This window comes from Microcebus murinus, chromosome 15, assembly GCF_040939455.1.
Source record: "Microcebus murinus isolate Inina chromosome 15, M.murinus_Inina_mat1.0, whole genome shotgun sequence".
Classification (NCBI taxonomy): Eukaryota; Metazoa; Chordata; class Mammalia; order Primates; family Cheirogaleidae; genus Microcebus; species Microcebus murinus.
The window spans coordinates 35794086-35817002 of record NC_134118.1 but is presented as its reverse complement, the minus strand read 5'-3'; the positions used below and the strand labels follow the sequence as shown (position 1 = coordinate 35817002).

At 39.2% G+C, this 22917-nt stretch overlaps 1 protein-coding gene across 6 annotated transcripts in view; it reads left to right on the top strand.

The window, feature by feature from the left end:
* TMEM131L (transmembrane 131 like) overlaps positions 1 to 22917 on the top strand; it is a 161645-nt gene that overhangs the window by 96665 nt on the left and 42063 nt on the right. For 5 of the 6 annotated variants that reach the window (XM_020280152.2, XM_076010569.1, XM_020280150.2 and 2 more), the window contains 10 exons: positions 9272 to 9349; positions 9520 to 9673; positions 11656 to 11714; positions 12029 to 12137; positions 14471 to 14567; positions 15065 to 15218; positions 15774 to 15944; positions 17445 to 17514; positions 18613 to 18730; positions 21633 to 21774. In XM_020280152.2, coding sequence (XP_020135741.1) covers positions 9272 to 9349; positions 9520 to 9673; positions 11656 to 11714; positions 12029 to 12137; positions 14471 to 14567; positions 15065 to 15218; positions 15774 to 15944; positions 17445 to 17514; positions 18613 to 18730; positions 21633 to 21774 — 1152 coding nt within the window. The remainder of the gene's footprint in view (positions 1 to 9271; positions 9350 to 9519; positions 9674 to 11655; positions 11715 to 12028; positions 12138 to 14470; positions 14568 to 15064; positions 15219 to 15773; positions 15945 to 17444; positions 17515 to 18612; positions 18731 to 21632; positions 21775 to 22917) is intronic. The other variant, XM_012783657.3, reaches the window with a different exon arrangement.

Genomic DNA, 22917 nt, shown 5'->3' with positions numbered 1-22917 from the left:
GTTTCTGAATTTATGGTAGTTCAACCCTGGGTCTCTCTGGAGCCTCACTTTAGTCTAGAATCTTTTTTTTTTTTTTGAGACAGAGTCTCACTCTGTTGCCTGGGCTAGAGTGCCGTGGCATCAGGCTAGCTCACAGCAACCTCAGACTCCTGGGCTCAAGCAATCCTCCTGCCTCAGCCTCCCGAGTAGCTGGGACTACAGGCATGCGCCACCATGCCCAGCTAGTTTTTTTTTCTATATATTTTTAGTTTTTCAGCCAATTTCTTTCTATTTTTAGTAGAGATGGGGTCTCCCTCTTGCTCAGGCTGGTCTCAAACTCCTTAGATCAAACGATCCTCCCGCTTCGGCCTCCAGAGTGCTAGGATTACAGGCGTTAGCCACCGCACCCGGCCGTTGAGTCTAGAATCTTAATAAGACACTACAGGAATATCAGATCATCAACCTCACATCCATGAGATTTGGAAGACTCCCCCCAGCCCTCCAGGCACTGATTTTAAGCAGAATTATTCCCAATACTTCATATTTACCCGAGAGAGGGAGGGAGGATGGAGAGAGAGAGCATCATTACCTTGGTTTCAGCATGAGTTCATGCCAGTTGTTTATCGTCTAAGACCTTTGCACTTGACGCCCGGGGAGAGATCACCATTAGTCAGGAGGCTAATTTGGGTACTTGGTGTAAGGGGGGGGATTGGGAGGAGCCACCTGTGCATTTCACTCCCCACCAGCCAGCAGCTCCTAAGGCTCTGGCCTTCCCTCAGTGTTTAGAAATTTGCTTGGCAGTAGCCCAGTCACTAGGTCTTCCTTCCTTCTCTTCTTTGGGTTTCTGTTTCTTCGTGGTCCCTCGGTCCTGGCACTCCGTGCTGAGCGGTGTCTAAACTCTGTTGAGGGACAGTGTCTGCAAAGTCTGTGGGCAGAGAGGGTGAGATCTGCACACTGTGTGGCTTCCAACGCCTCTTAAACTGTGGATGCACCGAGCCTTCTAGAACCTACTTTGTTAGGGAGGATTTTCCCCTTTTTATCCTACTTACTTCAGCTGGAGGATTCCTCTGTATATTCATGGAAGGGAGCGGCTGCTGACATTTTGGGAGCTTTTGTCTTTAAGGGCCTAGCGGGGCTAGTCCTTGGGCGTGTGCCACTTGCTGTCTGTCTCAGGCATGAGTGTGCCCTTCTGTAGTAGTGGGCTGTGTCCCCAGGATTTGCTTCTCTTCAACTGTTCTCCTCTTCCTTTTAGGAAGGCTCAGTTGAGTTTTTAGCGATTTAATCAGCCTCTTGTGTTGGTCTCTTGGTCTCTTTTTTTCTAAAGTACCTAGTACATTTTTAATCTTTTTTTATTTTTTGGTCTAATATTTATTTTCCATTTGGATATTGCTCTAGGTTTTTTTTTTTTTTTTATGAGTTCTCCTAAAGCAAGAAAGATGCAATTGAGTTCTGGTTCTACTAGAAACGTTTATGGATCAAATAAATCTTTTTTCTCTTTGCTGCATTGAGTAATCTTACATAAGAGATACTCTCCTATCAGACCAACATCAACGTCAGGCCTGGGCTCGGTTTATCTTGGCCTGCCTGATTCCACTTTAATGGTTTCCTCTTTGCTGTGCCTTCTCTTGACTGAGTCTTAATTCTATGAATTCCTCAAACATATTCCTTCAGGGCCCAAGCAGTAGTTGTGTCTCTGCCTAGTAATGCTCTGAACTTTCTACACTCATCTTCCTGGTTTCCCCCTCACAAGCCTGTCTAGACTTCTGTAACCCTTAGTATAGCTACCTCAGTCTTTGAAGGTATAGCTCTCAATTGCTCTTACTATGAGGAATTTAAAAGTATGTTTTAAAAAAAATAAAAATAAAAGCCTGTTTCTCCGTAGTTCCTAGAACTGAATCCTGGTTTCTTTGAGGGGAAGAATTCCAGACTGCTGAGATATCTTGCCTGTCTTGATTAGATTTTTTAAGCTCCGAAAAGCACAAAGATTTATCTCTTCCATCTTGAATCCCTTCTCAGTGAGATCCCAGGGTATCTCCATTTCTCTTTTTATGTCCTTGTAACCTTCTTTTCGAAGTTTTTTTCTTTTTATCTTTAGTTGACATGTAATAATTGTACATATTTATGGGATACAGAGTGATATTTTGATATGTGTATATAATGTATAATAATCATATGGGAGTAATTAACATATCTGTGTCACCTTAAACATTTATCATTTCATTGTGTTGTGAACATTCAGAATCCTCTCTCCTAGTTTTTAAAAAATACTCACTAAATTATGGTTAACCATATTGACCCTGCAGTGCTGTAGAACACCAGAACTCATTCCTTCTGTCTATATGTAGCTTTGTATCTGTTAGCCAACAGGATTTCCTTTTCTGTTTCAGCTCTTGTCTAATTGTTCCCTTGCCCCTTCTTTCTTGTGGTAAAATACACATAACACGAAATTTACCATTTTAACAATTTTTTTATATATGGTACATTCATATTGTGCATTCATTACCACCATCCATCTCCAGAACTTTTTCATGACCCCACATTGAAACTCTGTACCCTTCAGACACTAACTCATTATCACTTCCTCTCAGCCCCTGGTAACCACTGTTTTATTTTCTCTCTCTATGAATTTGACTGTTCTAGGTCCCTCATTATAAGTGGAATCATGTAACATTTGTCCTTTTGTGTCTGGCTTTTTTCACTTAACATAATGTTTTCAAGATTCATCCATGTTCTAGCATGCATCAGAATTTTATTCCTTCTTAAGGTTAATGTCCTATTGCACGTCTCTGTCAATTTTTGTTTATTTATTCATCCATTGAGGGACATTTGGTTTTTTCCCCATCTTTTGGCCGTTGTAAATGATGGTGCTGTGAACATGGGTGTACAAATACCTGTTCGAGTCCCTGCTTTCACCTTTGGGTATATCCCTGGAAGTGAAAGTGCTGGATTGTATGGTTATTCTGTGTTTAATTGTTTTGAGGAACCGCCACAACGCCCTTTCTTTTATAGCGTGATTCTCGCCATGACCGTGCCTGCCTAAGTGAGAGCTGTGACCATGTTGCTCAAGGTCGAGCCACGGCAGCCTGCATCATAAAGCTTGAACTTCTGCCTCACCCCTCCCTGGTTCAGGGCCTGCGCCAGGCCTGTCGACCCACTTGCCATTTGCTTGCTTAAGGCCCAGCATCATCTAATGGTATAAAAATAGCTACTTGCCTTTGGACAGAGCCACCCTGGGCTACACGACCTGCCAAGGTGAAAATCCCACATGGCTCTACCGAAACTACCAGCCCAGGTTGTGGTAGTTAGAAGCTTGTTACCTCAGTACAAATACCAAGATGTGGTGGTGTTACACAGTATAGGCCGCTTCCACTTGGTCCACCCAAAAGTCTCATTATCTGAAGTGTCTATTCTCCCCGTTGCTTTTTGTCTGTCTTTCAGGGTTTCTGGCACATTTCAGGGGGTTGGGAGGAGAGGGGTGCAGTTAATGATATCTTTTTTTTTTTTTTTTGAGACAGAGTCTCACTCTATTGCCTGGGCTAGAGTGCTGTGGCATCAGCCTAGCTCACAGCAATCTCGAACTCCTGGATCAAGCAATCTTTCTGCCTCAGCCTCCCAAGTAGCTGGGACTACAGGCATGTGCCACTTTGCCCGGCTAATTTTTTTCCTATATATTTTTAGTTGGCCAATTAATGTCTTTCTCTTTTTTTAGTAGAGACGGGGGTCTCGCTCTTGCTGAGGCTGGTTTCGAACTCCTGGCCTTGTGTGATCCTCCCACCTCAGCCTCCCAGAGTGCTAGGATTATAGGCATGAGCCACCATGCCCGGCTGTAAATGACACCTTTTTTCTTGGATTCTGAACTGATTGTGAAATGAGACAAAAATAATTTGAAATGTTTTAGGAAAAAAAATGTTTTAGAAACCAAAGAAGTTGGGGAGAAGAGTTTTCTTGTAATAACTTTAATGTGGGAAAAATGTTTCCAACAAGCATCTAAATTATTTGTTGTGAGATTTTACTAAGTAAATACATTAATTGTGAATGAACAAATACAAATAATAATTCTTTCCTGGCCGGGCGTGGTGGCTCACGCCTGTAATCCTAGCACTCTGGGAGGCTGAGGCGGGCGGATTGCTCAAGGTCAGGAGTTGGAAACCAGCCTGAGCAAGAGCAAGACCTCGTCTCTACTTTAAATAAAAAAGAAATTAATTGGCCAACTAATATACATAGAAAAAAATTAGCCGGGCATGGTGGTACATGCCTGTAGTCCCAGCTACTGGGGAGGCTGAGGCAGGAGGATCACTTGAGCCCAGGAGTTTGAGGTTGCTGTGAGTTAGGCTGATGCCATGGCACTCATTCTAGCCTGGCAACAAAGTGAGACTGTCTCAAAAAATAATAATAATAATAATTCTTTCCTTTGAGGGCCTACTCTGTGCCTGGTGTTGTGTATATGTATCTCATTCATCACTCATAATATTGCTGTGAATTCAGTAACTCCATTTTCTAGAAGTTGAAGCTGAGTCTTAGAGTGGGTAGGGAATGGCTCTACCCCACAGGGTTGTACGGTTGGGTTTTGATCTTGTATCTGTGTTAACTGCAAAGCCACTTGGCCACACTGCCTTTTTAAAAATGTGGATAAGGAAAAATGTTATGCAAATGCATTAACCTCTTTTTCCTTTAAAAAAAAAAAGCAAAAAAACTAATTTCAGCCAAGTTCCTAGGTTTTTGCAAATATTTTTATGAGTAGGTCTGGCAACATAAACGAATTTTGCTTATGTGGTTTGTATCTAAGTGGTAATGGTGGGGATGGAAGCAGAATTGCTGTTTAATGTCAGGGTAGAACAAATGTAGAGTGCTTATTAATAATTCAGCCAAGGCTGGCTGTTACGCAGTAGACACTAAGGAGTGTGGTTATAGAGTCAGCGTGAGTGTTGTGTGGAAGGGACCCAGGATAGGTCTTGTTGTTTACAAGATCATTTGCTGTGTAGACACCCTCGTACACAGCACCGTATGCATGGGCCACTGGCTGGAATGGCCACATGGCTTATACAGAATCTGTGTTCCTGTTGGTATACGTGTTGGCATAGGAGATTTACTTTTATAAGGACTTCTAAAATTCAGCGTTCAAAATGAACGCTATGAAAGGGGAGAAAGATGTTGAGAAAAATAGAATCTAAGATTGGAATCTAAGTAGTTCTTTTACACTTCACAAGTTATATTTCTTAAAAGGCTTTTTCATATGTGGTTATTACTAGGAATGTTATCAGTTCAAGTGTCTTGTTCACTCTGGATTAATGTATTATAGATTCATATATACTTTTGTTAGGATATGGTTTACTGTTAATAAAAGTCATGTAAAATGACTTAGTACTTTTAAATGTGTCTTTTTCTAATTTTTAATTTTATACAATCCCCCCAAATCACATTCTCTGGTTAGCACACTAGCAGTTCCTTAGCAGGCGAAGAGAGATGATTACTTTTTCTCTAGTATCCAATTTCCTAAACTCATACTTTTTTATCACAGAGCTGTGGGAATACATGTCATAACAAAGAGCTTTGGCATTTCTATTTTCTTGACTATTACATTATATTTTGGTATGGTTTTCTAGTACATGTCTCTGTGTTGATGAATTTTTAGGCCTTTAGTTACCTAAATTTGGTCTATTCTGATTTACTTGGAAAAAGTACTAATTTGCATTAAAAGACCTGTTATTTTTTTTTGTTTTTCTACTAAGTGGCCCCAAGACCTTTGATAAATTATTTAAACCTCTCCAACCCACATTTTCCTCCTACCATCTTCTAAAAGAGGACAATACCATATACTTTATACGAAGACTACTAAGGAAATGTTTATTTATGGAGTTATTTTTTCTTTTAGGCATAAAATTTATGAATTAATTTGTTAAAGTAATGTGGGAGGTTTCAAAAATAGAGAATTAGGTTTTGTTTTTCTTTTATAAATTGCCCAGGCACACTCTGGATTAGGGGATGTCCTGCTGCCATATAATGTGCTCAGTTGGGGCACTTTCAGGGGAACTTGTACCCCATTGTGTTGGGGTTATACCCCATTGGTTGCCCAGACTGGCTCAGGTTTTGGTTATACTTTCTCTTTTTAAGTTAAGTTTTCAATTGTTTTGTTCTTTGAGAAAGACAGACATGAACTTTTAAATTTTTTTTTAGAAAAATCAGCATACTTTAAGGGCATTTTGGAGGTGCTAGAACTCCCCCTTGTGGGATTCTGAAATATGTCCCACAGCAAATGAAACAAAGTAGTTAGTGGTTGGGTAGAGAATTGCCTTGTCAGATAAACACCTTAACATACTTAAATTGTTGCAGATTTTTTTTTAATTAGTTATAAATGTGTACTTTGAGAATATGTTAGTACGGTGTTTCTTTAAATATTTTTTGGAAGTTTCGGATCGGAAGTATATACTTAATGTCAGGTTTTGATATATTCTTTTATTTGATAGGCATCGTTTACTGTTTTTAGCTTCTTTCCCTCTTCAAGCTTGCTGTATTTCATAACATCAGTGGCTGTGTGCCCACCTCTAGTCATTCATCAGCTGTATATTGAATACACATTAAGTGATAGGCATTGTGGTAAAAATACCAAACCAGGTGCTTAGAATCTACTGGGGAAGATAGACCTAGATCAAGCTGAGAAGTGTTACAAAGGTCAGGTGGAAGGTGCTGTGGGTGTGTTTAATGAATGGGCAATTACCCTCGACTGTGGTCTCTGAGAGGAGGTATATTTAAGCCTGGACATGAAGGATAAGTCAGATTTAGGTGGAGGGGTGGGTGTGTTGGGGAAGTGGGTTCAAGGCAAAGAACAGCAGATTCAAAGGTAAGGCAAAACAACAGAAAGTAGACCAGCGAGGCTAAACCATAACCAAGGAGGTAGAGGCTAGGTAGGTGGCCGTGTTTTGTAGCTAAAGTCAAGGATTTGGGACTTTTGCCAAGCGGGATGTCTTTGAAGAATTTTAAGCAAATACTGGTATAACCAGATATGCCTGTTAGTAAAGTCTCATGCAGTGTGGGGAATGGAGTGGAAAGGGCATAGGTGGGTGCAGGGAGACCAGGAGGAAGTTACTGCACCATAAGCTTTTTCTGTAGGTAGCGTCATTGGAGTGCTCATTGTGACTTTGCAGGCCATACTGACTGTGTCACATGTACTCAACTCTGCCGTTGTAGCACATGCAAGCACAGTGCGTAAAGGAACGGGCATGGCTGTGTTCCAGTAGAACTTTGTTTACAGAAATGGGCAGCGGACTGGATTTATTTAGCCTGTGGGCATAGCTTGCCAGCCCCTGATCCTCTAGGGTATGAAGAAAGAGGAGAAGTGGGAGGGTTTAAGGGGTACTGGGGAGGCCCAATCAGTGTAGCTTGGTTATGGGTTTGAGAAGGTGAAGTCAAGTTGGTTTTCAGGTTTCTGGCTTAAACTGTGTGAATGATGGTGCAGCTGAGGAGTAATGGTGCTAAGGTGAGGCACGGAAGGCAGCTCGCTTGGGCTGTGTGAGGATTCAGGGGGCTGCCCAATTGGTGATCGGACATATGGGTATGCAAGGAGAAGTCTTTGTGATCTAGAGTAGTCTATGTGAGAGGCTTCAACATGTCAAAGAGCTCTGGTCTGGGAGAGAGAAGAAGGCACAGAGAGCATCCAGGGTAACCCGAAAGTCTGATGGCTAGAGGAGGAAGAGCCAGAGAGAAAGAAAGACCAAGGGAAGGACAAACGGTTAATAGTGTTAAGGAGGGTAGAAGGGGTGAGCAAAATAAGAAGTTTCCGTTGGATTTGGCCATACGAAGATCATTTGTAAAAAAGTAAGGGGTTTTTTTTGTTTGTCTTTGACGATGGGATTTGTTCATAGGAAGACAAATTTCAAAATCTAGCTCTTCTCCTTTTAGGTTCAGTTTATAAAGCATATTATTCTATTTAAGAATATTGGCAGATACTAGCAACAATTTTTTTTTTTTAAAAGACAGAATATCACCCTGTGCCCCGGTCTGGAATGCAGTGGTATGACCATAGCTCACTGCAGCTTCAACCCCCTTGGCTCAGGTGATCCTCCTGCCTCAGCCTCCCAAGTAACCAGGACTATAGGCACATGCCACCACACCTAGCTAATTGTTTTATTTTTAGTAGAGATGGGGTCTCACTCTTGCTCAGGCTGTGATAATTTTTTAAAAGAGCCTTTCATTGATGTTTGGTCCCATTTACAAACTGAGTTAAACTCCTTAAATATTTTTATTGCACTTTAAATGTAATTTATTCTTTTTTTTTTCTCTGCTTCTTTAATTGCATGAATGATAATTGAAGTAGTTAAAAATGTATTTTTATTTAATGTACTTGGGTAAGTCTTATAAGTCTTAACAAATTCAAGATAATTGAGGTGATTCTACTTAGTAATGCATCTTCTTGGGATTAAAAATAAATGCTTACCCACAGTTCAGTTAGGTTAGGATTTGGGGAATTCCTTCTTATCTCGTCGCTATTTCCCAGTGCTTTGACTTTCCCCCAGGCCAAATACCTTTTTATAGACACTAAGCCAGGGACATCAAACCTAACAAAAGAGGAACTCTCATAGCCCAGTTCTTTTAGAGTCACATGTTGCGCTGACTGAGTTTTGTGCGTATTCACAAGCCTGTAGCCCACGCCCTACCACCACGTGGCTGTATCCCTTGTTTGGATTTTTCATTTCCTTTTCTTGAAGATACGTCCATATCATTCCAAGTCACTTTTAAGATCTTTGAACTTGACTATTCTTTTCATATACTTTTGTCTCTTCTACCCATAGCTCTTCCATATATTAAAAATGATAAGCCTGTTGAATTTTGGACATTCCCTAATGGTTTTGTCTGATTTAAGGATCATGACTTCTAAGGGCATTGTACCTATTGGAAGGCACACATAAAAACAGTTAATTGGCTATTACTGAGTAACCTACTGCAAAATAAAAAGTAGACTCCTACGTTTAAACAAAAATGTTCAACAAGCATTAGAAATGCCAAACTACAATGTTCCTGGGTATATTTAGAACATATTTACCTGCTTATTACCTTAACAGGAATTTTTATATTGCTTATGTTTTCATTAGAACGTAAGCTCAGTGGCAGCCCAGACCTCTCTGTGTTGCTCACTGTTATATAGAGTAATGCCCAGCTCTGAGCAGAGAACTCAAATATTTGTTGAATAAATGAATGAGTATGGTTTTTGAAGAAATGATAAATTGTTTACTATTAATGCTAGATTGAGCCTTTTACCTCCTTTTAAGGTCTTTTTCCTCTTTTTTTCTTCTTTTAGGCAGAAACCACTAATGCTGGCCTCTTGCAGGTGCAACTGGAATGTAGTTTACATAATAAAGTGTGTCAGCAATTAAAGGTAAAATAAAATATTTAGTGTTTTCTTCCTGCCTTCCTTCCTCTTTGCTTAAAAATAAAACAGCACACTCTGTTCTCAGTTAAGTGCTTTTTTTTCTTTTGAAATTTGAAATCACAAAGTTCAGATTATTTTTTGAGTTTTTCCTCTTTTTCCCCTCCTCTCCATCTCAGAGTTGTTACCTGGAATCTGATGATGTTTTGCGCCTACAAATGAGCATAATGGTAACAATGGAAAACTCCTCAACAGAATTTGAAGAAAACACACAAGATTTGTTAGATCATCTCTCTATTGTTTATGTAGCTACAGATAAATCCGAGACCTCAGGTAAGGTGGAATCTTTTAAATTTTTATTATAATATATTTTGATTAACCCGTGTCATCATTCTATAGCATTTACTTGTAGATTGTATCATAGCAAACCAAGATGAAGAGTCTTTGCTTTAATTATTAAAAAACTGTGATAGTAACTGGTTCTCAATCTGCAACTGCTCTGAAAGCTGTTTTATTTTGGGGAGAAGTTGAGTGACAACTGCAAACTATTCTGAGTTTCCTTGGGAATGATTTTTTTTTTTTTTTTAGCGTTTTTGGAGATAATAAATTAAGTGGACAGGACAGTCTGATACAAATATTCACAAAGTATTTGAAGTGTTGGGCTTCTTGTTCCAGTTTTACTGATTTCTGCTTAGTTGATGAAATCATACTGTCATACTGTTTTATATTTTTAATAGTTGACATGATGCTGGTTGTTCCTGGATGCCTGAGAAGTTAGAGTAGAATTTTAGTGTTCAATTTTATGAATTTTATCTTTAGAAATGTGTGTCCTACTTATCAGAAATAACCTAGTTCATTAGTTTACCTTTCTGAGAACTTTTGCAGGAGATGACGTTATATGACCTATGAATTTCATAATGTAGGATTTATAATTATCTTTTGGTTATTAAGACCCTTGTGTATATGAGTCTATATGTATATTTGTAGTCAAAGAAATAATATAAATGGTAAGTTTTTTAATTGGCAGTCTTTTTTTTTTTTCCTTTTTGAGACAGAGTCTGGCTCTGTTGCCTGGGCTAAAGTGTCACGGCATCAGCCTAGCTCACAGCAACCTCAAACTCCTGGGCTCAAGCAATCTTCCTGCCTCAGCCTCCTGAGTAGCTGGGACTACAGGCGTGCACCACCACACCTGGTTAATTTATTTTGTCTTTTTTCATTTTTAGTTCCCCAGATAATTTCTTTCTATTTTTAGTAGAGACAGAGTCTCACTATTGCTGAGGCTGATCACAAACTCCTGACGTCAAGCGATCTTGCCTCAGCCTCCTGGAAAGCTAGGATTACAGGCGTGAGCCACCACGCCCAGCCTATTGGCAGTCTTTTTTTTTTTTTTTTTTTTTTTTGAGACAGAGTCTCGCTTTGTTGCCCAGGCTAGAGTGAGTGCCATGGCATCAGCCTAGCTCACAGCAACCTCAATCTCCTGGGCTCAAGCAATCCTCCTGCCTCAGCCTCCTGAGTAGCTGGGACTACAGGCATATGCCACCATGCCCGGCTAATTTTTTCTACATATATATTAGTTGGCCAATTAATTTCTTTCTATTTTTTTTTTATAGTAGAGATGGTGTCTCGCTTAGGCTGGTTTTGAACTCCTGACCTTGAGCAATCCGCCCGCCTCGGCCTCCCAGAGTGCTAGGATTACAGGCGTGAGCCACCGCGCCCCCGCCTTGGCAGTCTTAATTGTTGGTCAAACATGATTTACCTTCCAGTCCTCAGAATTGGCTGTAGTAGTAGTGATGGATCAGCGGGAGAGCTCTCCTGTTTTGGTGTTTGTCACAATGGGCAGGTGAACATCCGTGTGGGGCAGAGCCCTGAGCCATGGGGACATTTCTGTCAGTGAGGGCTAAAAGGAAGCCTGCATTTTGAGATCTTCTAGGCTTTATTCTTTCCAAATGTTGTTGTCTAAATGAGGAAACAAGGGACTGTCTAATCAACAGGACCACATAACTTTATTTGAAGCTCAGTGGTTAGTTGCACCCAGAAGAAATATAGAGCTATCCTAAACTCAGAATTTCCTCCCTAGTGTTTCTTCATCATTTAGAGAGCTGAGGTTGGTGGGTCACTCTTTCTGTAAGGTCCTTTTTTCTTGTGACTTACAAGAGTACTGAAAAGAAAACAGCTTCTAGTTTCGATTTCAGTGTTGAGAAACTAATAACCATTTTTTACAGAAATGTATGGTGTGATATTTTAATTACTAGAATAAGGTATGGGAGTGAGATGACTCCTTGTTTTAGTCTCATTGCTCTGATTCTTTTGCATAGACGATTCAACGGTCAATATGTACATACTACATTCGGGAAGCAGCCTCGTGTGGATACAGGTAATTGTTGATGGTTCTATAGAATGAAATTTAAAATTATATGTGTGCATTCAGTAGTAGAATGTGAGGATTTTTTCAGGAACAAGTACAGAAGCACCATACTCTCTTGCTTTCATTTAAACCCATTTTCCATACCGGAACCCCTATTTGCATGAGTGTTGTCAGCAGCCCCCTTCCTACCGTTACACACAGATGCTGAGCAGTTGCTGTGTAAGCTGGTCTGTGTGTGTTCCCTTATTTTAGCAGTAGAGTCAAACTGGATAAACATTCTCCCAGCTGAGAGTCGTAATGTGGGATATTTTTTGTTGTTGCAGGACGTACATAATTTCTCACAGAGAGATGCTGTGTCTCTGCAGTTTGAACCAGTGCTCCTCCCTACTTCTACAACCAACTTTACAAAAATCGCTTCTTTTACTTGCAAAGGTACAGCACTTAAACAATATTGGAGATTCTTTTTTTTTTTTTTTTACTCTTGTTATCTAGTTATTATGATGGCAGTTTGTTCTGCGAAATTACTGACAAGTACAGATGAGGCATGGTTTTAAAAAAGTGGAATGGGTTTGGTTTCAACAAACCACAGCCTTAATAGTTCTAAGAGATAGATAGTATGATATAAAAACTATTGTTAGGCCGGGCGCGGTGGCTCACGCCTGTAATCCTAGCACTCTGGGAGGCCGAGGCGGGCGGATTGCTCGAGGTCGGGAGTTCGAAACCAGCCTGAGCAAGAGCGAGACCCCGTCTACTATAAATAGAAAGAAATTAATTGGCCAACTAATACATATATAGAAAAAATTAGCTGGGCATGGTGGCACATGCCTGTAGTCCCAGCTACTTGGGAGGCTGAGGCAGGAGGATTGCTTGAGCCCAGGAGTTTGAGGTTGCTGTGAGCTAGGCTGATGCCATGGCACTCACTCTAGCCTGGGCAACAAAGTGAGACTCTGTCTCAAAAACAAACAAACAAACAAAAAAACTATTGTTGATGCCACTTTTATTTTGCCACATAGGTAGGATTTTGAGTCAAAAGCTTGACTTGGTGATTTGGAAGACCAGGTGCCATGAGTTAGAGGCAGGCACCCCTGCCCCGGCGCCAGCGTTGCTGGACTGCCCCGTGTTATTTCCATGTGTAGAATGTGACGCAGAACGTCTAGTGCGTGTCATCCCCACCCTAACTTCAGGTTCTTACTTATGATCAAAAAGAGGGCTATAAAGAAATTCAGATGGATTTTAAACATAGGAAAACATGCCCAGCTTTATACATATTTAAAGAAATACAAGTTAAAGCAACAAATGAGGTATAATTTATTACCTAGATCAGTAAAGATAAAAAAGGTTGTTAATATTCTGTATTGGTAATGAGCAGGAAAGAAAACACTCTTATGTTTTTGATAGGCATATACATTGGTGCAGGCTATTTTGGAGGGAAAATTGGCAATCTCTATGAAAATTTAAAATATACGTATATGGTCTTTGGTCTTTAATTCTAGTTTTAGGGCTAGATATACTCATATATGTATTCAAAACTGTATCTATAGAAATGTATGTTTGTGATGATGGAGCAGCCTGAACACCCATTGATAGGTGACTGGTTACATTGTAGTCCATCTACTGAGGGATAGCTCTGCAGCTATTCAAAAGCATACATGGCCAGGCATGGTAGCTCACACCTGTAATCCCAGAACTTTGAGAGGCTGAGGTGGGAGGATCCCCTGAGACCAGGAGTTCAAGACCAGCCTGGGCAACATACTGAGACCCTGTTTCTACTAAAAAATAATAATAATAAAAAATTAGCGTGGTGCACAGCTGTAGTCTTAGCTACGTGGGAGGCTGAGGCAGGAGGATCGCTTAAGCCCAGGAGTTTGAGGTTACAGTAAGCTATGATCTCACCACTGCACTTCAGCCTGGGTGACGACCGAGCCCCTATCTTTAAAAAAACACAAGAATACATGGACATGCAAACAGTATGTGTACATTTAGTTTTTTTTTTTTTTTAAAGGGTGTCTGTGAACTTGTTTGTGCACAGAACACCTGGAAGGCTGCTCAAGAAACTGCTAACAGTTGTTTCCTCTAAGATAATTGGGAGTCAGAGTGAAAAGCTTTATTTTCATATTTTTTGTGAGTGTTTGGATTGTTTTTTTGAATTATATGTCTAGCTTTAAAAAAAAAAGATTTGGATATTAGCATCAGAGTTAAGAATTCAATACCAGTGATTTACTATTATGACCTAAATCAAGGAAGGCTTACAAGTATTGTTTTGATACATGAGCAGTGTTTTGAAATGCAGTCCCACTTTTTGCTGGTAGCTCCTCTTCACTGTTTGGTTTGATTTCTTTCTTGCTCCGGGCTCCACACGCCCCTCTGTCTTACCCAGTTGAGCTTCATTTCTCACTGTCACCTCTGGCAGACCTAAGGACTTCCCTCTTATTTGTGGTGAATACAGATCTTTGTAAAGGAAAAGCCACAAAGCCTTGACTCTTCCCCCCACCCCCCAAAAAAAATAAATGAGAGGTTGGTTTTAGAAAGTGTATATGTTGGGGGAGGAGAAAACACAGAGTTCCAGTTCATTGGCAACAAGCCAAGAAAGAAGGGCAAATAGGAGCATTTGAGAAAGTATGTGACCATTTATGTCTGATTCACTATTTTCATGAACACAGAAGAGTGAATTAAAAATTTACAAATAAGTCATAAATCTTATTTTTGTTAAGGCCTAATGAAAGAGGAGATCTTGTACTTCACATTTATTTCTTTATATCACAAAGCAGCTACAGCATGTGACAGTGGAATTATGGAAGATGTGAAGAAAACAAAACACATTCCAACACTAAAAGCATGCCTCTCCTCTGCTGTGGTTCAAGGGTAGGTTAATTCCACTTTCCTGTAAATCGTGTTTTTTCCCTGCTCTCAAGAAATGCTTTGATGACATAACTGACATGACCTTGTAGGATTCCCTCTCTCTCTGGACTTGCCCTCCCTTGCCTTAGTGCTGCTGACAGGCAGTGGAAGGGCTGTTGGCAGAATGGGGAAGAGGAAGCTAAATTATGCAGTTCATGAAATAGGTTCCGAGTTAGGGCCCAGGTGTGTGAAAAGGATACATATTTGCATAGTGTTTCTGAGTTGCTTTGGGGTCTTGGTTTTGCCCTGGTGGCCTTCATGAGCTGTACTGGTTGTGGCCCAGTCACTGCCCCACGCATGAGCCAGAAGGTTGAAGGAGGTGACCACTTAGGTCATTGCCAGTGCTAGCATTGGTTCAGTAACATTTCATCACGCTCCTCTTTTTGCGGTCAGGAGTTCATTAGAGTGCTGACGGCTGTCCTACGTGCAGGGCTGATGGCATGCATGTCCTCTCTTCGCAGGTATTTTAAAATGGACTCTTCTGCAACCCAGTTTCACATAGAGACTCACGAAAACACATCAGGAGTTTGGTCAATATGGTACCACAACCGTTTTGACCGTGGTGTTGTATTAAATGATGTGTTTGTTTCCAAGGAGACCAAGCACATTTTAAAGGTACATACAGTATTTTTCCCCCTAAGTTTTAGCCTTAAGTTTTAAGCCTTAAGGTAAAATGCTACGAAATTACTATTTATGAAATTTAAGTTATGATTTTTAAAGCAAGTATTCTTCTTCTAACATTTTTAGAATTACTTTTAGGAGCTCTCTCTTTCTCTTTTTAAAATTATTTTTCAAGGAACTCAAAAGGACCAGGATATATTCTTTGAAAATATATGCTCTCACCATTAATCAAAAATATAATATTTGATTTGTACTAAAAGATTATGTTTAGTAAAACTAAGCCTGGTTCATGATAAAATAGTAGATTTTTGCAAAATAACCACTTACGGATACTTTAGGATTACTTTTGTGATATTTAAAAGTGGCATATTAGGCATTATTTAAAATCTACAATTTCTATAAAAATATTTCAATCTTTGATCTGGGAGAAATAATTGAGCAAAATTGTATTTTCTGAAGTATATAAGAACTTTAGTGTCATACTTTATAATGATTTTAATCATAATTAGTGTTAGGAAAAGTAATTTTTCTTGCTTCTTTTCTTTTTAGATTCTGAATTTCACTGGCCCTTTATTTCTACCTCCAGGCTGTTGGAATATATTTTCTTTGAAACTTGCTGTTAAAGACATTGCCATAAATCTATTCACCAATGTATTTTTGACTACAAACATAGGTGCCATTTTTTCAATACCTCTACAGATTTACTCGGCACCGACCAAGGTATTGTTTACAACACTATATGTGTGTTATAATTTTCTTGATAATCAACTGTTCTTTTTTTTATTAACTTATGGTGCTTGAATTTATTAGCTGGGTTAAACTCATGTTCTTTAAGGCTATCTAAGAAATTGAAGGATATGACCAGGTGTATCTTAGATGATAAATTGTTCAGACATAGAAATCTTTACACGGAAAGAATTTTCAGTTTTTGTAAAATAGTTTCAGGTTCTTGAACGAAATAGGGAATTTACCAGTAAATTAATTGATCTAGTTTTTATTTATTTTCAAAATTGATAGAGCAAGTAGTATGTGCTTGCTGCATAAAAACACAGTTGACCTTTTGGTACATACTTGCCATGACTTCAAATAAATTAGATTGTTAACTGCTTTATTTAACCCTTTTTTAAGTGATACTCAGTTGCTTGTAATCCTTGAATTTCCTTAGTGGCCCAAATCTAAAGCTTGAAAAGGTTCACAATTAAGAGAATGCTTTCTAAAATTTGGGGGAAATTGTATTTAATTTAGGTTATCTTAAACATGATTCATTTTTTTCTTGATGTTTATTTCTTTTCATTTAGTTATTATTATTGCTTCTTTTTGATCCAAGCTATTCTGTGTAACACTGGGTTCCAGTTTTTCTATGAGACATTCATGCAACCATCTTTATGATTTTTCCTCACTTAATAGTGTTGATGTTTCCTAGTTAGAAATGCCTCATGTTAAGCTGTAAGCATGCAGATAGGACTTCTAAAATTAAACAAAATACAAGGTTAATTTCATTCATCCATATTTTGACCAGGAGAGGTTTCTTAGAAATTTCTTTTTTCCAATCAAGAGATGCATATCAGAAGAGTAACTGTGGGAGGGGCAAGAAGGTTTCAGGTGTGCATGGAAGTAGCAAGTCTGTACTCTCTAGACCTGTAGGAAATGTCCTGAGTAGCTAGGAGTTACCATAGCTTGGGTACTATTTCTCAGAGGATTAGAGTACAGTTTTACAAAACAAAAGAAAACACCACTAGGAATGTCCTGGTCTTTTTTTTTTTTTTTAGAAACAGGATCTTGCTCTTTTGCCCAGGCTGGAGTGCTACTGTAACCTCTAACTCCTGGGCTCAAGTGATCCTCCTACAGGTGCATGCCACTATGCCCAGCTGATTTTTAAATGTTTTCTAGAGATGGGGGTCTCACTAAGTTGCCCATGCTAGTGAATTTAATCTTTAATTCAGATGGTAGCTTGGTGTCTTGTAGACCCAAGGGTCATTATTGGCTTTGATTATTATAAAGAATCTACTGTTGTGACCCTTCCTGTGAGAGGCAGTTGAGATGTCTCTGAACTGAATCAAAGATAAAGGAAACCAAGAAAGTACTTTCTAGTTGTTTGGCTTCTGGTTAAAGGGAAGTTCACTTTGGTGGAGGCCAATGTTTGCTTCATATTTTAGTGCATTCAGATTTTTATGTTTAGTGTTGTGTTTTAAGTTATTCATATATTACTTTTCAATCTAGGAAGGGAGTCTGGGTTTTGAAGTGATAGCACATTGTGGCATGCATTATTTCATGGGAAAATCAAAAGCAGGTAAGTATTTTGTCCTTAGGCTTTCTGTAGAACTCTAGTTTGGGGGGAGTGGGAAGTGGTGAGGAAAGTTAGCTTTTATAGATGGAATAATTACTTCTGTAAAGGTAATTGCATCATATTCTAACCTTAGAGAGCATGATCATTAACACGATGACTTGGAACTGTTAAAAGTCTTCCAGAAGTACCTGGGATACCTGTGTAAATAACGCCACCTTATTATTTAGTATATAATAACTTATACTTTTGCAAGGAATTTGTTCAAATAATATTGTTCAATCATCATAGCATCCATGGCATAGGGACAATTGGAAGATTCTGATTCTTTCATTTCAAAAAAGCTGACTGGTAAAAATAATTTGGAATTGCATTTGAAGACTTACGCTGTAGGCACATGAACATCTTGTAGGAGATACTGATTGTGGCATAAGACTGAAGGCTACAGTGTTAATATAGAAGCTCTTTCTTATATCTTGAGGGTTTTTTGGGGTTTTTTGCTTTTTGATTAATTAAGATATTTAATCTAAGGAGAGCTTTAAAATATAGGAATTTCTTTGACATCCCCCCATTTTCTTCCAGTATCTGTTTTAGCATAGGCAAGACAGAACGAATCAGTTGATAGGATAAGGTGAATAATCGACCAGTTTATAAACATGTGCCTTATAGAGGATCTACCTTGCTCTGTGCCCTCTTTTTGAGAATTACTGCTTGTCCCTCTGCACTGTGCATAGTGACCTGAAAGACTCAGATGATGGTTAGCATTTACATGGAAGCAGTTTTGCATTTTAGATTTAAAGCTGTTAAAAATGTTCCAAGTGTAATTTTAACTTGTCTCAGGCTGTATTCATGAGCCATGTGTCTTTTGCGTTATTACCTTTACATAATTCTATTTAGTTTTGTTTTATACATGTTTGTTTAATTTGATATGTCATTTGCCATTGAGTTAGAGGGACTTCTAGTAAAGCAACAGAGGACAGAGGTGGCATTTATTCACTCGATAGTCCTTTCAGTTAAGAATTTGAGCAGTCAGCCCTTGGCATTATTTACAAATTGAATTGTTTCTTCTGTATATCTAAATATTGAATCTGGCCTAACTTTTAGGAACTCCTAATTGGGATGGGAGCCTTTCTCTGGATCGGTCTACCTGGGATACGGATTCTGAACTTGCAAATAAATTGTATGAAAGATGGAAGAAATATAAAAATGGTGACGTCTGCAAGTATGTCTTCACCTTTCCTCATTTCTTTTGTCTAGCAGTGGGGAGATGCTATTACCGTAGTACCCCTTTATCTGCAGGGATGCCTTCCAGGACCCCCAGTGGATGTCTGAAACTGCAGATAGGACCGAACCCTGTATATATACTATGCATGAATCTCTTTTTCCTTCATCACAATTTCATGAATAGAAGGTTTGTTCTTACCATAGCCCTTAGCAACCCTCAGCATATAATTTTTTTCTTTGCTTATTAAGTTGAGAATGTTCACCCCCTTCCACTTAAAGGAAACACTTTACAACTTCTCTTTGGCATACCTGAATTGTCAGCATTACTAACTCTTGCACTTTGGGACCATTATTAAGCCAAAAAGTGAAATAAGGGATATTTGGATATAAGAACTGCAGTACTGTGACAGTTGATCTGGTAACTGAGATGTCTAATGGATGGGGAATACAGATAGCATGGATGTGTTCTGGACAAAGGAAGGATTCATGAGTTCCAGAAAGGGTGCATCAGGATGGCTTGAGATTTCATCAAGAATGGTATGTAGTTTAAAACTTATGAATGGGCTGGGCATGGTGGCTCACGCCTGTAATCTCAGCACTTTGGCAAACAAGGTGGAAGGATTGCTTGAGGCCAGGAGTTCAAGAACAGCCCGAACAAGAGAGACCCTTCTATAAAATATAGAAAACTTAGCTGGGTGTAGTGGCATGCACCTGTAGCCACATCCACTTGGCAGGCTAAGGCAGGAGGGTGGCTTGAGACCAAGAGTCTGAGGTTGCTGTGAGCTATGACACCACTGCACTCTAGCCCAGGCAACAGAGCAAGACCCTGTCTCAAAACCAAAACAAAACGAAGAAAACACCCCTAAAACAAAACTGAGGCTAAGGGGGGACTGCTGTACATAATACGTTATTGAAATTGCGATCCTTAATTTTTTAGTGATTGATACTTCTCTTCAGCTTTTTATTTTGACAAGCCTCAAAAAAGTTGAAAATGCAATGAATTCTCAAATATTCCTCATCTAGATTTTGTTCAGGTATTCACATTTTACCATTTTTACTTTATTTCTCTCTATACTTGTATCTATGTATACACATACACAGATTTTTTTTTTGCTGAGTCATTTGAAAGTCTCATTATGAGACTTCAACTCTTAAAACTTTGTTAGGAAATTCTTATTTCCTAAGAAGGATATTTTCTTATATATAGCTATACTACCATTGCATACCCAACAAATTTAACAGTGATAAAATTGTATTATATAATATATATTAACATTTCTCTAATTGGCCCAATAGTATTCATTATAGCTGTTTTTTTCTTTTTCTTTTAATCCAGTACCTATTCCAGGATCATGCATTGCATTTGGTTATTATGTTTTCTTAGTTTTCTTTAGACTAATTTTCCCGCCTTTCTTCATCTTTAATTATGGTGACATTGAAGAATGATGAGGTTCATAAATCTGGAGAGGAGAGCTGTGTTTCTCATAAAGGGCTGCAGCTTGCAGGCTGGCCACCTTGCAGGCTGGGAAGCATAGCATCGGCAGAAGCCAGGAGCAGGCACTTTGAGGGTGGGATAAAGGGAACAGGGGAACTAACAGGAATTTATGCAGAGCCAGGTGGCCAAATGTACATATTTAAGAAGCTTTAGGAGGAGTCATGAATATTTATGAAAAGAGAAACAAGGGCATGTGTAACTGAGTTTCATACCTCTTTACATGTTCACATGTAAACATGTGAACACATGTTCAAAAAATGGTTAGCATGATCTGAGGGTGGAGTTTTCAGCCCTCTGACATCCAGAGGTGAAGCAGAGGACACAGAGACTCTCTGCACAGCTTCCGGAGACTGGTCAGAACCACTCAGGTCGATGGCATCAGGAAGGAATGAGAGCAAAATGGCAAAAGGGAGGAGCAGCAGCAGGTGGCTGGTTGAAATTGGCAGTGGAGCAGGTCTTTCCAAGGACCTGGTGCTGTGGGACCCTTAGGGAAGAAAGGCTGATGAGGGTTAGCTGGGAAGGGGGTGTAATGAGGTGTGTCAGGCCTCCCTTTCATGGCTGGAATTCAGTTTTAAGGTTTCTCTGGGAGTCTGTTCAGTCTGGTGGGATGCTTAGGATTTTATTTTTGTTTCTCAACAGTTTTTCACAGTTAAGGCCTGTTGTCTTATAGAACATTCCACATACTGGATTTTTCTGGTTGCTTCCTGCAGTTTACATTCAGGTTAAATATTTTTGGCATGTATGTGAGTCACTAACTAGGTTAATCTTGAGTCTTTTGTTATATCACATCAGGAGGTACATACATGTCAATTTGTTTCATTATTGGCGTTGCTAAGTTGGATCATTTGGTTTAGGTGATAGGTTACAGAGGTCTCCCATTGTACATATCTTTTTCTTTTGTAATTAATAAATAATCTGTGCGTGATAACTTGATACCATATAAATTTTCTGTTCCCTAAGAATGTTCTGTGCCAAGGACTGAATCAGTTATAGACTCATGACTGCAAAATGTCGTCTCTAATTATTTTGTTCATTCTACATCCATTAGCAGATACTGTTTTAAAAAAAAAAGGAGCACCCCTTCTTTTTGAGTATCACTGTGGATTATTAGGTCAGTGTGTTGCACTCGATTACCATCATTGTTATTTTTGATGAAAAATTGTCCCAAATTTTGCTGGCTTGTGTGTCTCTATGACATATCCCCATCGTTCTTTGACCACTTCCTCGTTTTCTAGTAAAACAGGACATTCTAGGGTCAGTCTTGTACTTTCTCTTCCTCTGACCTAGAATAAGCCATTTTCCCAAGAGCCCTTGTTCCTTTTAGTGAGAGTAGTATTTAGTGAGTTCCTCTTTTTTTTTAATGTCAAAATTACTTTCCATAATAATTTCTTTATCAATTAAACAGGAGGAATGTTTTGGGACTGACTCGGTTTGCTCACTTGAAGAAATCCAAGGAGTCAGAGTCCTTTGTTTTCTTCTTGCCTCGTTTGGTTGCAGAGCCTGGCCTCGTGTTAAACTTCAGCGCCACTGCCCTTAGGAACAGCGTGGTAAGAACAGCGTGTCTTTTAATCTCTTTGTCATTGACACCTCAGCTCTTGGGTTTTCAAAGTGCCAGAGTATTTCCACCTTTAGATAATTATTTCAGAACCAAAATTAATTTAAATTCACACAGATACAGGGTTCATCACTCTCAGTAGAGAGGTGTCAAAAGAACTGGATGAGGAGTGAAACTCTAAACTGACTCTAAATTGAATGTAAACGCCATATATAAAATGTATCTGTTAAGAAAGTATTCAGTTGCAGACAACAGAAAATCTTGAGTGGCTTAAATAGAAGTTAGCTTCTTTCATAACAAGAAGCTCTCAGAGGAGGGCAGTCCAAAGCGAGTCAGGTTGCTCTGTGATGCCATCAGGGACCCAGGTGCCATCTTTCTGTCACTGTCTATACTTAATGTGTCAGCTTCCTTGCTCATATGTGCTCCTCTCGCCCAGCTGGGGTGGCAGGAAGAAGGGCAGAGGGAAAGAGGTCCCACCAGCAGACTTCCATTTATGTCTCATAAGTCTCATTGCCAAGAACCCACCATGCGTGCTCTGAGTTAGAATGCATGGCATATCAGGTGCACGTGGAATTTCTTAGGAATAACATCCTTTTTTAGTGGTTTGTTTAAATTTTCACTTTGAAATAATTTCAACTTAGAGAAAAGTTTCAAAAATAGTACCAAGAACTTCCAGTTGCTGCACAAAGATTAATCAATTTTTTAATGTTTGCCACACTTGCTTTATTGTTTTCTCTCTCTTTTCACGTGTACATATTTTTTGTGAGCCATTTGAGAGTGTCAGACATCATGTCCCCTTACCTCTGTTTCAGTGTGAATTATTTAAGTTTAAGGACTTTTTCTTAGATAACCAGAGTACACTTATTAAGATCAGAAAATGTAGCATTCGTCATGATGCTGTTACCTAAACTACAGTCCGTATTCGAGTTTTCCCAGGGATCCTGCTGTTACACTTTATAGCAAACTGGTTCAGAATCCAATCCAGGACCTCATGGCATCAGCAGGTCTTTTTAGTCTCCAAATCTTCCTTTGGAGACTAAATCACCCTTTCTTTGTCTTTTATGACATAGACATTTTTGAAGCGTTGCAGGCTGTTTGTTTTCTAAGATGTTTCTCACTTCGAGTTTTGTGATGA